Source organism: Vulpes lagopus, chromosome 17 (assembly GCF_018345385.1).
Source record: "Vulpes lagopus strain Blue_001 chromosome 17, ASM1834538v1, whole genome shotgun sequence".
Taxonomy (NCBI): Eukaryota; Metazoa; Chordata; class Mammalia; order Carnivora; family Canidae; genus Vulpes; species Vulpes lagopus.
This window is the reverse complement of record NC_054840.1, coordinates 29,050,435-29,064,871: the sequence shown is the minus strand read 5'-3', so window position 1 is coordinate 29,064,871 and position 14,437 is coordinate 29,050,435. Positions and strand designations below refer to the sequence as shown.

Genomic DNA, 14,437 nt, shown 5'->3' with positions numbered 1-14,437 from the left:
CTTGATGAGTTTTAGGGCTACCCAGGGGAAAATACTCTGCACAATGTTCAGCTAATTGTGCAAGATGTTAGTAATGTGGGGACACCTTGGTGTAAAAACTTTTAAAAACCATTCTGTGGCTTTTGTTATATTTGGAGTTGGGCATCCATTGCTACTGTCTCCATGTGGAATGTTTTCATCAGCCCCCCACCCGTCATCCCTCCCAGCCCCTGGCAATCACTAATCTACTCTGTCTCCACGGATTTGCCTATTCTGAACATTTCATACAAATGGAGTAATACATTATACATAGTTTTTTTGGTGACTGCTTTTAAAAATTAGTATGTCTTTTTAAGATTCACTCATGTTGTAGCATGTATCAGGGCTTCATTCTTTTTACTACTGAATAACATTCCATTGTGTGGACATATGACATTTTATTTATCCACTTGTCATTAATGGGCAATTGGGTTGTTTCTGCTTTTTGGCTATTATAAATATGCTTCTGTGAACATATGTGTATAAGTTTTTGCAGGGGCACATATTTTTATTTTTCTGGGATATATACCTACGAGTCTAATTGCTAGGCTATATGGTGACTCTATTTAACCATATGTGGAACTGCCAAACTGTTTGCCAAAGTGGCTGCGCCATTTTACATTCACACCAGGCTCTGTTTTTAAAGACAGAAATAGTTATTATAGCATTAAGCAAATAGCAAATGTGGTGGTAGGCATATGTCCCGGATTAATCAGGTTTGGGAGAAAACAGAGAATTTGCACCCCCTTCCTCTGTGGTCAGTTGGCATCAAGCTGGACATCACAGATTTGTTCATGATGTAGACTGATCTGGCACAGAGACACCTAGACATGTCCCCATCCAGGGTCACATTTGCACCAGATTAAGAAATGGAGCCATGCTGTTTGCATTCCATTCAAATGCCTTTGACCACATGCCATTGTGTGATGAGTTGAGGATATTGGATATCTGGGTATTTATTTGTTAGGAGGAAAACACACCACTTGGGTTAATCCTAGGCATTCCTGTAGCTAATTTCACTCTTATAAATTGTTTGCCGTATACTTTTAACTCTGCTTGCTAAGAAATTGTTAAATCTGACTTCTGTGCTTGGATTTACAAACTGGATTGTGTTCCTTGCTATCTTGTATCATTGTCAATACTGCACACTCTAGGTTAGGGACAAAACCTAGCTAGATTCATGGAGAAATTGCTGGAATCAGCTAACTAGGATCTTGCTCTTATGGTAACTGCTGTCTGAATTTTCTTGGATTAGGTTGTATTTATTAATAAACGTTTACATTTGTTTTCTAGAACTTGCTATTCTCTCAAACAGATTTACGTATGACATTGGGGCTTGTCTTACAGGTAACAATTGCTTGTGATGCGGTTCTCAGTTCAAAATCTCCATATAGAAAGCAGGACCCAGACACATGGGAAAATGAATTGCCAGTATCCAAATACGCAAATAACCTTACCCAATTGGACAACGGGGTCAGGATTCCTCCAAGGTGAGTGTTAGATAGTGAAATGGAACTTTATCCCTTCAAACTGGCCAAAGGAGGGCAGCCCCTGTGGCGCAGCGGTTTGGCGCCGCCTGCAGCCCGAGGTGTGATCCTGGAGACCCGGGATTGAGTCCCACGTTGGGCTCTGCGTGGAGCCTGCTTCTCCCTCTGCCTGTGTCTCTGCTTCTCTCTCTCTCTCTGTGTCTTTATGAATAAATAAATAAAATCTTAAAAAAAAACTGGCCAAAGGAATATTTACCTTTCTATCTCTTCTCTGAATTAGCAGTTATATATATTTTTACCGGATGCCTCTGATCAAAACTAAGTTCAAAATTCTTTCTAAAAGTATCTGTACCTTTGTAGAGGCTGAAGTTGGCCAGTGCAGACCCCTGAGCTCCTCCCTACCCCTAGCTCTCAGTGGCTAGCATCTGCAGCTCTTTGCTTGAGGGCTTTTTCTGCCTGATGAGGCCAGGTAGGCCTGTGCATAGGACAGTTAGAAATGCCACAGAGTTCATGCTCCCTTCTGTCCTCCTGGAACAGCCCTCAACCAGTGACTGTGGAGTGGATGGATACACACCCTGGACCCTTACCCTTCGAGAGGGCTGTTTCTTGGAGTTCCCCATCTGGACTGAGCCCCACTTGCCCATGGTGGTCATCTGTTTGTTGACATACCTGGACTGGCTTCTTGCCCTTTCCAGTTTTATTTCCCTGCAGTGCTTCCTAGGATCACCTCCCAGACAAGCCATTTACATTCAGATCTTTGTTTCAGAGTCTGCTTCCAGGAGAACCCAACTTGTAACAGTCTTTGGTTGTCAACTTTTTGGCTGGAATGCTCTTTGGGCTACGTTAGCATCTCCTGTTAGGTCTGTTGTGTTGACATAGGCAGGTGCTTGAGGGAAAGAGCAGATGGATTAGGCAGGTGTCTGGTCTTGTTGAAACCTGCCTATACTGCATTCCTATTCTGTGTGGTCTTAGGGGAAGGCAGGCTATTTCTCAATTTCTCCCTTTGACAGTGGGGATGGGGATACTGATTTTGAACGGTGTTTTTTTTTTTTTAATTTTTATTTATTTATGATAGAGAGAGAGAGAGGGAGAGACATAGGCAGAGGGAGAAGCAGGCTCCATGCACCGGGAGCCCGACGTGGGATTCGATCCCGGGTCTCCAGGATCGCGCCCTGGGCCAAAGGCAGGCGCCAAACCGCTGTGCCACCCAGGGATCCCTTGAACGGTGTTTAACAGAATTAGATGATCAAACTTCTGTAAGATACTTGGCACAAACCTGACATTTAACCTTCAGTAAAGTTGACATTCTGCTTAATTCAGATTTGCTGCATAGTAGGATTTTGTTTAATTTCTGTCTCTCCCTCTCAAATAAATAAAATCTTTAGAGCTTTGCATGTTTATGCACATGGGATCCTTAATGTTTTAGACTTATATGAACTCCACTGTCCTTCGCGTAGGAATTTTAAGGAAACGACCTCCCCTCGTAACCTCAGGTTCTGTGTCTGTTTTCTAAAGTAAAAGAACCATAGCAGAGGCAGGCAGGGTACTGACTGGTCCTGCTGCTCTGGGAGGGGTTACATTAATCTTCTGAAGGGGAAGGGGGGAAGGAAGCACTGGTTTCTGTTGTTCCGCTGACCATTATCTGTGACACCCCCTCCTCGCGCCCTCACCCTCCCCCTCGATCCCTCCCTGCCCCCCAGCAGCTGGAGACACTCTGTTTTCTTGAATGTTAATTTTCTAGCTGTGCCTCACGTTCCAGCAATCCTAACTGCTCTTCTATAACTTTTCAGTGGTTGGAAGTGTGCCAGGTGTGACCTGCGGGAAAACCTCTGGTTGAATCTGACCGATGGCTCTGTGCTGTGCGGGAAATGGTTCTTTGACAGCTCTGGGGGCAACGGCCATGCACTGGAGCATTACAGAGACATGGGCTACCCTCTAGCTGTGAAACTGGGAACCATCACTCCTGATGGGGCAGGTGAGTATGCCTTTACCAACTTTGGGAACTTGCAGTGGCTCCCCTTAATTGGTTGAACCAGTGCCTTCATTCCTGGGTTGGAGGATGTGAGCTCTGGACACAGTGCAGCATAGAATCCTGATTCTGTCTCTCACTGGCAAGTCTTCAAATCCTTCTCAGCTTCAGGTTCTTCCTCTTGAGGATGATCGCAGTAGCTCCCTCATAGGTTTGTTGATGTGCATAAAGCATTTTAGCACAGTGCATACAGTAAGGCCTGAGTAAAAGTTAGTTGCTAGTGTTGACTGTTATTATTGTCTTTCTGTGTATCTCTTGGCTAAGAGGACAGGAGTAGGAACCAGGACTTGGGGAGTGAACAGGGATAATCAAATCCACTATTAGAAGAGTAGAGTAAAGCTGTAGAATTCATTACAGGGGTATCATTTCAGAAATGCAGGGATTCATTAAGGAGAGGGATCTTGAAGGATGCTGTGTGTCAGAGTCCCTGTGTCAACCTTTTGTTACCTACTTGTACTATCAGCTTCAGAAGTGGTTCTCTTTCTTTATGTTCTCACACTGTATGCTTTCAGGTTTTGGTTTTTGGCCATGTTTGTACAGTGAATTCTATCTATCATTTTGTGATGGAAAAGGGAAATAATATCAGGATCCATAATGAGAAACATAAATGCTGAGCAATGGCCACAAGAATCCATCATCTAAGCATCATTGAAAACATGTACTGAATGTAGATCTTGATCAACACCTAGAACAGTCTTCTTCATTTTTCCAAGTCTTAGCCTTGATTTCTTCTTTACTTTAAGGTCAGATGATTTTTTAGGAGAAATGCAAAGACATTTGTGTCTTCTTCCATGACTGAATTAGCCTGCTTCAGAATTAATTGCCTAGGATGTTTTCACTATATATGGTACACTTCTTGTCTACTATACTTTTTCCAATGAACTGGTTTTGTTTTTCATTTGTTTTATAATTGAGGGCTGACAGTTGGGTCATGTAAAGATTCTCTTCATTTATGTTTTGGATAAATTTCCTGCTTCCAAAGTTAGTGGACTGATGTTTAACTCATTAAAGATAAGTAGCTGCAAAAATCCCGCATCCTGGTGCCAAACATTCCCCTCCCCTAGTAGATATACCTCTACACAAGCCAGGGTAAATCCTATGAGTTCCAGATTCTGAAGAGGAAATTCAGGACATGAAGCTGGATTGAGGGTTGCAGCAAGTTGCTTTCAGGTCTTAGCTATCGTTGAATCACTGCTGTATAGGGCAACCATCATAAGGCTACAGAAGGAAGGGTTTGTAATATAGGAATTCTAGTGGGTAAAATTGGGAGGGGAGAATAATTTGAATGTGTCTCTTTTCTTTATTTTTTAAGATTTATGTATTTGAGGAAGAGAGAGAGCATGCACACAGGGGTTGAGGGGAGGGCAGAGGGAGAAGGAGAGAGAATCCCAAGCAGATTCCAGATTCCAAGCTGAGTGTGGAGCCCCACCCAGGGCTTGATCCCATGACCCTGAGATCATGACCTGAGCTGAAACCAAGAGTCAGACACTTAACTGACTGCACCATCCAGGCACTTCCAATGTGTCTCCTTTCTATGTTGTTTTTTGTAGTGCTTTGATAAGACCAGTTATTAGAAGTCCAGTTCTCAGAACAACCTAAAACTACAATTATTTGTATACATGGCCAGGTTCTAAAATTTCAGTTGTTTGAAGGCAGAGCTATGTCTTCCTATTGTTGGGTTCCATACAAAATCTTACATATGGTAGGTGCAAATACTTTTGTTAAATAAACCAACTATATGTAAACATTTAAATAATTAGATTCTATTTAAATGTATGCTAATAATAAAGGCAAGGGTTAAATCTGTTCTCCACACATCTTTAATTTTATAGAAGCCTTTTTCTAGCATGAAACTTATTTTTAAACTATGATTTAGAGGTTTTTTTTCATCTAAGGTTTCTTCCTTTCAACTTGAAGAAGAAACATTTTATATTTGTCCCTTGATTATACAAGAAGCAGGTATTCAGTGTGACATATTTAGAAAACAGAAAAATTTAAAGAAGTAAATAAAAATCACTAGTACTATCATTTGACAGACACTTTTTAACAATTTGGGTATTTCCTTTCAGTTTTGTTTTCTGTTTTAAGCCTTGATCAATTCTTTTTTTTTTCTTAAAGATTTTATTTATTTATTCAGGAGAGACATAGGCAGAGGGAGGAGCAGGCTCCATGCAGGGAGCCCAATGGGGGCCTCGATCGCTGGACCTGGGATCACGCCTTGAGCTGAAGGCAGATGCTCAACCACTGAGCCACCCAGGCATCCCAGGCCTTGATTAGTTCTTATACAATACCTCCATGCTGCCCCTGCCCCACATTTTTACAAAAATGGAATCACACTATATAAAATTCTAATCCTTATTTTCCTCTATTTAACATTTAAATATGTGTATATTCCATGTCATTAAATATTCTTTAGTATCCTTCGATAGTTCCATAAGTCCTTTCACTGTTCTCTAGTTAGTTGTCACAATTTTTTTTTTTTTCTATTCTGATGAGTATCCTTGTATATATGGAAATCTTTGGACGTTTGTCTAATGATATATTTAGGATAAATTCTTATGAACAAAGGGTTGAACCTTTTAAATTTTCTGTTGCTGAATTTCTCTTAAACAGTCATAGTAATTTACATTCTCATTAGCAGTATATGACAATACTCATTTCAGCAAATCTTTGGCAACTTTGGGTATTTGCCATTTTTAAAAACTTTTGCTAATCTAATATCTTGTTTTTATTTGCTTTACTAGTGAGGCTGAACATTTTCCATAGTATTTTTGACCATTTGTAATTCTCTTTGTGAATTTCTTAGATGGATTTTTCTAGTAGGTGTGTGTAGGTTGCTCCTTATTGGTTTTAAAAAACTCTGTAGCTAGTAAGAATATTAATTCATTATCTGCCATAGTTAAGTGCTTTGTTTTTTTTCAGGGTTTTCCTGATGTAATTGAGAGTATTTGAATCCATACTCATGTTTCTATCATAGAAGGCATAAAACAAACAGCAATGTAGATCAGATAGCCTGTGATGAGGGTTCATGAATTCATTCACCTGGAATAATGTTCACTTTTTGAGGAAAGATCAGGGTTTGATTACTGCTTGTCTTGTGCAGAGTGGGTTTTAACAAAATGATTATTTCCAGTGAATTATCATTTAGTTTATGGGATACATCAATTTTATGTTAATTTCTATTAAGTCTATTTAATAGATTGCTAGCTGTGACTCATTTATCTTAAAGCCAAATACGTTATGAAAACATGCCTGAAGTTTTCCTTAATGTCCGATGATAAACCTTGTGGATATGGAGGCCTCAGAGGGCTGGGTACCCTCTGTCTAGGGTTGGATGGCCACCTTGTGGTGAAGGTACCACTGCCAACTGTCCCATTTCCATATTTGTTAGGCTCATTGAGGCTAATTCAATTTGCAAGAGAGAAAGTGTTTATTTTTTAGTTTATTGTGAGAACCACAACTGCTTGTATGTGAGATGTTTATGTTGGCTTGACCAGTACATTCCTTTCCTGTGGGGAGCTAACTTATATTTAGAATATTGCTTCGTGAACATGGAATCCAAGCAGGTTGTGAATTCAAGTATTTAATGGTAATGTGATCTGGTCCTCCTGGCTTCCTTCTCCCCAATAAGGATATACCTGTTTGGTGAGAAAGTCCTACTCACCTTGAGGTCACAATTTAGAATTGGTTCTTTCAAGAAGCCTGGACTGCCTAGGCGAAGCCATTGTGGTGTCATGGGTAGTAAAATGGATCCCATATCAAATTCCATTCTGGGTCTCCATGAGTACAGCAACAAACAAACCAGGAAACAGATCACCATACAAACAAACAAATAAAAAGAGCTTTCCTCTGTGGGAGGAGATGTTGATTTGGCAAAGCAAGGATGAGATTCTGGGTGGGAAGGGAGTGAGGAGGGACAGAGATAGGAGAGGGTGTTTTGTTCTTCTGTTGTGAAGCCAGGTTACCACACTAGGGCTCCTGGGTGGCTCGGTTGGTTAAGTATCTGCCTTCAGCTCAGGTCAAGATCCCAGAACCCTGGGATCAAGCCCCAAGTCAGGCTCCCTGCTCAGTGAGGAGTCTGCTTCTCCTTCACTCATGCTCTCTACCCCTCCCCTCACTCATGCTCCCTTTCTTTCAAATAAATAAATAAAATCTTAAAAAATGAAAGAAGTCTCAGTACCTTGGTGGTTTCAGGAGAAGGTTCTGGAGATGCCCACAGCTGCTGTGAAATTGCCTGTCCCACTGGCCCTTGCACCATGGTGCTCAGCAGCATCTTAGGGTGATCTTTCCTGAATCCACTTCAAATTTTTTTCTATGACTACATGTCATTTATAAATTCTTCATGATTGCCAAATTTGAGGATCACAGTTCATTTTTAGATGTCTTGTATGTTACTTACTAAACTATTTTTGTCATTGGGGTAAAAAAACTTTGTGTCCAACCAAATCACGTCACATCTTTGGAGCAGTTAATGACTGGAGGTAGGAAACATTAATTTCTCAGTATGGCATGAGCCTAACAAATGAAGAATTTTAGAGTGATGTGTGATTTTTCACTTATTTCAAAATCCTGGGCCAATGACAACTGTTCCATTTCTGGCAATTTTATTGTTTTCTAATAAAGCTCAAATAACTACAGGCTTAAAGTCTTTTAAGTCTTCAAAATTATTTCACTAGTTAATAATAACCAAAGTTAAAGTGCTGAGGGGATGTCATTTTCACCTTCAGCCAGTATCTGAGTGGCAGTTTTCTTGTCACTTGCCATAGATTAAAAAATACTATTTATGTATTTGTTTCAAGTTTCATTTTTGTTGGTGTTTCTAGCATTTAAACTTTTGGGGAAGTTTTTCTTTTTATTTTTTTTTGGGGGGGTTCTTGATTGGGCTGGGGATTTTGCCTTTTGTTTTTGAGAGCACTGAATTATATACTAAAGAAAAAATATAAATGAAGGCTGCCTGTCTACAAGTTAAAATAGGCCCCTAGAGGACAAGGGATAGCAGAGAAAGCCAAACATTTAGTCAATTAATAATAGAAAGACTGACTTTCATGGCAGTGAGTCTCCACATACCTATATTTGGGTCAGAATGTCACTATAGTTGATGTGTGTGTGTATTTTTTTCTCCTGATGATGTTCCCAAGGGGAGGAACATCCTTGGATGGTCTATCGTTTACTGTCCTAAAGAATAGTATCTTTTTTTTTCTTTTTAAAAATTTATTTACTTATTTTAGAGAGAGAGAGAGGACATGTGCGGGAGAGGCAGAGAGAGAATCTCAAGTAGCCTCCACATTGAGCGTGGAGCCTGACGAGCGTGGAGCCTGACATGAGGCCTGGTCTCATAACCCTGAGATCATGACCTGAGTGGAAATGGATGCTCAACTGACTGAGCCCCCCTTGGAGGGTATCTTGAATCTATTTTCCTTTTAATAGATTTTGTTTTTCCAGTTTAGGAGTGAAGAAATTGTGGTTTTTAACTCTCTCTTTTTGTTAAGGACATGGGATGGTGCTTCACCAAATCACTGAGTCTCCTGAAAGAGCTAAGGAAATCATCTGGTATAGAGGAAAAAGGCCTGGGCCTAAAGATATTTGCTCCCATCCCACATTGCACTTCTGTGTGAGGACGCATAAGATGGTGGTTTGGGTAGTTTTTTTGGGGATTTGCCTTGAAGGCCAAGATGCCCTTGGAGGGGTGGGCCGGGCCTGGGATGGCTGGAATTTCCCAAGTTACCGTGCTGTGCCACATGCATCCTCATTTGCTGTGTGTGCTACAAGGTGGACACACTTGGGAAGTGCTGAACAGTCCTCACTGAGTCCCTCACCAGCTCCGTGGGGTGTGGACACCAAAGTTGGGAAGAAGGGATGAAGGGGCAGGTGGGAGGTGGAAGTTGGTGAGCTGGTGGGTCTGAGACTGTAGAGGATTCCACAGGCAGACTTTTGTTTTGTCTTGGACCCAACATCTCAGGGCAGTCATTGAGCTGCTTCTGAGGGCCTGTGTTCCCTCTGTTCCCTCCCAGGCTCCCCCTGCCACAGCAGGTGGTACCACACTCTCCTCCCTCACCCTTCCCTCCTCCTGCACTATTATGCCAGTGTGGTTTTGGGTGCAAAATCAATTGTTAGGCATTTACTCTTGTCTAATTTTAAGTATTTTAACTTTAGACACTTTTTTTTTTCTCAGAAAACCTGTTTATTTTTAAAGATTTTATTTATTTGAGAGAAGGAACAAGCAAGCGCAGGAGTAGGGGGAGAGGTGGACTCCCCACTGAGCAGGGAGCCTGAGTGGGGCTCTATCCTAGGACCCCAAGATCGTGACCTGGGCTGAAGGCAGACACTTAACCAACTTGGCCACCCAGGCACCCCTTAGAAAACCATCTTAAAAATTAATTTCTGAAATGTCAAAAGAAATTGATATATGGGTATAATTATGAAACATACCTATTTACTATGTTTGTTGTTTATCATCTGTCTTTTCTCCCCTTGAGTGTACTCACAGGAGGTTTCCATTGGCTTTATTCATCGATGTATCCCAAGTGCGTAGCGGGAGCTCAATAGATATATGTTGAATATTGAGTGACTTGGTTAAAGTCACTCTTTGTTTTCTCTTCACCCTGCAGATGTTTATTCTTTTCAAGAAGAGGAACCTGTTTTGGATCCTCATTTGGCCAAGCACTTAGCGCATTTTGGAATTGATATGCTTCATATGCATGGGGTAAGAAGGTCCACTTTGTCTCTATTCCCACCTGGTGGGGAGGGAACCCTTTGGTCTCTTTAATATGTAATTACTGTGACAGGAATCTTACTTTAATGGTTTTAGGTTTTCATGTTTGCATTTACTTCTTGAATTTAGTTAATTAGCATTTTCTTTTGGTTACCAGCTTAATTTTTTTTCATGTTATAATAAAAATGGCACCTCGTCGAGTACCATTTGTTTCGGTTGGAGTTTACTGGTAAAATTTCTGTCTCCTTTGATGGAGAGTTGCATGAATCACTCCTTGTTCACTGAAGCGAGAAGGTACGGGAAGATGACCTTTAAAATGGTCTGTGACCAACATCACTTTAATTAATTTCAGGAAGGGAAGCAGAGCTCGGGGGTGGAAACAATAAGCCAACATATTGTTGATGGGAAAAGGCTGTGCTTCATTTAATATTGTGTTTTCAAGCCAGTGTCATGACTATGTAACGTCCGTCCCTGTGAGGAGCTGCTTCAGTGTGCATGCTCTGCTTGGGCCCTTCCCTCCCAGCCTATCTCCTTCTCCTCAGCCTCTCCTCCCTTCTGTTTCCTCGTCCTCACCTCACTCATGGCACCCTTTAATGTATGTCCTTTGCGCATCTGTAAACCTCCCTCCTATTTCAAGGCGCTTCCAGGGCCTGTGATTTTTCCTTCACTTTCCTCTGCAGCTGCCTTTCCCGTTCTGTTTGCTGTGTTGGATTGTATTTTTTCTTTTTTAAATATTTTATTTATTAATTTATGAGAGTCAGAGAGACAGAGACATAAGCAGAGACTGAAGCAGGGTCCCTGCAGGGAGCCCAATGTGGGGACTTGATCCCAGGACCCAGGGATCACGCCCTGGGCTGAAGGCAGATGCTTAACCACTGAGCCACCCAGGTGCCCCTGCATTGTATTTTCCCTTGAAATTATTCTACTAGCTTCTTTGTTTCCATTCCTATTTGTCTTTCTTGCTGCCATCCCCTTATCTCTCAGCCTCTTTCTCCTTTCATTTTTAAATCTTTTAAATGTGTGTATGTGTGTTTTCCTTTGGAAGGACATACAAAACATAAAATTTACCGTTGTAACTATTTTTATTTTTTATTTTATTTATTTGTAAAGATTCTATTTATTTATTCATGAGAGACACACAGAGAGAGGCAGAGACACAGGCAGAGGGAGAAGCAGGCTCCCTGTGGGGATCCCTGGACCCTGGGGTCATGCCCTGAGCCAAAGGCAGATGCTCAACCACTGAGCCATGCAGGCGTCCCTATGATTGTTAACTATTTTTAAGTGTGAGGTTCCGTGTGGCATTAGGATTTTGTCCAGCATCACCATCTCAGTCTCTTTAGGTGATTTTTTTTTTTTTTTTTTTTGCTTTGTTTCGGGAGAAAAAGGGGCAGAAACATCTATGGCTGTCAGAACTAATTCTTGGGACTTGATCTTTGGGTGAGAATGACAATTAAAGTTGGCTTCCTTCTCTTTGTCCCAGACAGAGAACGGGCTTCGGGACAATGACATGAAGCCGCGGGTCAGCGAGTGGGAAGTGATCCAGGAGACGGGGACGAAGCTGAAGCCCATGTATGGCCCCGGATACACGGGTCTCAAAAATCTGGGCAACAGCTGCTACCTGAGTTCTGTCATGCAGGCCATCTTCAGCATCCCAGAGTTCCAGAGAGCGTAAGTGGCCTCCTGTGGCCTGGGCGCGAAGTGCTGCCCTTCATCCGCTCCAGCACATGCTGGGGGAAACGCATCCTCATCAGCTGCAGGACATTTCACCACACCCTCATGGTGTGACTTCTTGCACTGAGGCTGGGTGAGAACACTTGTCAAGTGTGATGGGAATCAGGTGAGATTAGGAGAGCTTTGTAACCGAGAGCCTCACAGGGGCTTGGTCATATTAGTGATGGCTTCTGGTTTTAGCCCATCAGTTGCCCTCTATGCCAAGAAAATATTAATTATCAATCTCTGCAGCCAGCCTGCCACATTCCTTCCTGTAGATGTGCTAGGAGAGACTCAGTGATTGCTTTGGTCAGTGTTGCCCTCCTGGCGAGTGGAGTTTCTCAGAGGATTTAAGCTTTTTGTTATTTGCTACTCAAAATGTGGCTCACAGAACTGGTGCTGGTCCTTGGACTCCTGGGTATGGAAACTGAGAGTGAGTGTTTAGAAATTTTTGTAGCAAGTCAACATTGTCATGCATTATCAGTGGTGTTTCATTTTTCTAATAATTTACTTTTATTATAAATTTTAAAGGAGTTCATCTATAAGAGTTGAAATAAACAAGCTGCTCTTCACCACAGATGCCGTGGAGGCACCGGTGCATGTTCGAGGCTGCCTTCTTCCTCCCCAATGGAGGGCAGAGCCACTGTGCCTGTGACCCCTCTCTTCCCTCGGCTGGGCCCAAAATGGGGAGCTGTGCACACTGGGAACAGGCTGGTGCACTCATGGGCAACTGCTGCCTAAAGTTTAGGAAATTATCTCTAGCATATTCCAGGGCACGCTGGTTTCCACCATGGTTCAAGTATGGGAGAGGACACGCATGTACTGAGACGGAAGGGCCGATAGCACGCTAGGAACAGCATAGGGCAATTTTATTTTATTTTTTTTAACCCAGGATGAGTGGAAATGCTAATGGATTTAATGGTAGTTAAGCAAAAGTATAAACAGACTTGCTGTTTTCTTTTTTTTTTTTTTAAAATTTTTTTATTTATTTATGATAGTCACAGAGAGAGAGAGAGAGAGAGAGAGGCAGAGACACAGGCAGAGGGAGAAGCAGGCTCCATGCACCGGGAGCCTGATGTGGGATTCGATCCCGGGTCTCCAGGATCGCGCCCTGGGCCAAAGGCAAGCGCCAAACCACTGCGCCACCCAGGGATCCCCAGACTTGCTGTTTTCTGGTCTAGTTTTCATTTCTCATCCAGCCGAGGAATATGGGGTTCTTTTGTGCTCAGCAATGTGCTGGGTTGGGGCGGGGGGGTCCAGCAGTAAGCAAAAGGATGTGGTGCCTGGCCCCATTTGAGGAAACAGACTGAATAAATAATCGGAAGAATAATGGCATGGTTATAAACATGGTGAGCTCCATGAATGAAAGGGGGGAAGAGGTGGTCAGGGAGGGTCTCTCTGAAGAAAGGGCACATGAAGTGACACATGCTTTGACTGGTATGCTAGGGGAGTGTGGACAGAGGAAGAGCAGGTTTGAAGCTTTGAGATGGAAAACTTTTTCAAAGGTATGCATCACACATTGCATTATTTTTAAAATTTTTGTCCATGTCTCATACTTGTATTATTTTTTGATTAGGGAACAGTGTGACTTCATATTATGGATCTCATGGTCCCTGATTTTTTTTTTTTTAAGATTTTATGTATTTATTTGAGATAAAGAATGTGGGGGAGAGAGCAGGAGGAGGGGCAGAGAGAGAGGGAGAGGGAGAAGCAGACTCCCTACCAAGCAGGGAGCCACGCAGGACTCAATCCCAGGACCCCGAGATAGTGACCTGAGCCGAAGGCGGGTGCTGAGACGCTTAACGGACTGAGCCTCTCAGGCGCCCCTGCACTGAGGAATTGTTAATATCCAACATGATGAACTCATTAGCTCTCTTACAAGCCAGTCTTTATTGTATTTCAAAAGCTGACAAGATAAGAAAACCTCACGAGGAAGATAAACATTAGCAAAAAGGCTTATGGTTTCAGGCAAGATTGATGGAGAAGAATAAAAAATTAAAGGTGGTAAATCTTTGATGTCAGAAAAGTCCATTTTACTAGTAGTTTCTATTGTTTTTCTAATTATGAGGAATAGCCTGTTACAACAAAATTACATTAAAATGCAGAAGTAATGCTAGATACTTTTTTTTTTTTAAATTTTATTTATTTATGATAGTCACGGAGAGAGAGAAAGAGAGAGGCAGAGACACAGGCAGAGGGAGAAGCAGGCTCCATGCACCGGGAGCCCGATGTGGGATTCGATCCCTGGTCTCCAGGATCGCGCCCTGGGCTAAAGGCAGGCGCCAAACCGCTGCGCCACCCAGGGATCCCTAGATACTTTTTAAAATACGTATTATAACTTCAGTTTGCAGTCTAGGGGTTCTCAAAGAAAAAAGTATAGTTTTGCTATCTGACCATCGATCTTAGCTCTCATTCATTTATACACTAGTTTATTTAGATTTGATCCTCATCAGAATTATTCTGAAATGTAAACGAGGCTCT

The 14,437-nt window shown here is 42.1% G+C and overlaps 1 protein-coding gene across 1 annotated transcript in view; it reads left to right on the top strand.

Annotated features, from left to right (window-relative positions):
- USP13 (ubiquitin specific peptidase 13) overlaps positions 1-14,437 on the top strand; it is a 118,999-nt gene that overhangs the window by 45,784 nt on the left and 58,778 nt on the right. Inside the window, exons 5-8 of the mRNA XM_041731763.1 lie at positions 1,366-1,508; positions 3,296-3,480; positions 10,143-10,237; positions 11,727-11,914. Of these exons, the coding sequence (XP_041587697.1) occupies positions 1,366-1,508; positions 3,296-3,480; positions 10,143-10,237; positions 11,727-11,914 (611 nt within the window). The remainder of the gene's footprint in view (positions 1-1,365; positions 1,509-3,295; positions 3,481-10,142; positions 10,238-11,726; positions 11,915-14,437) is intronic.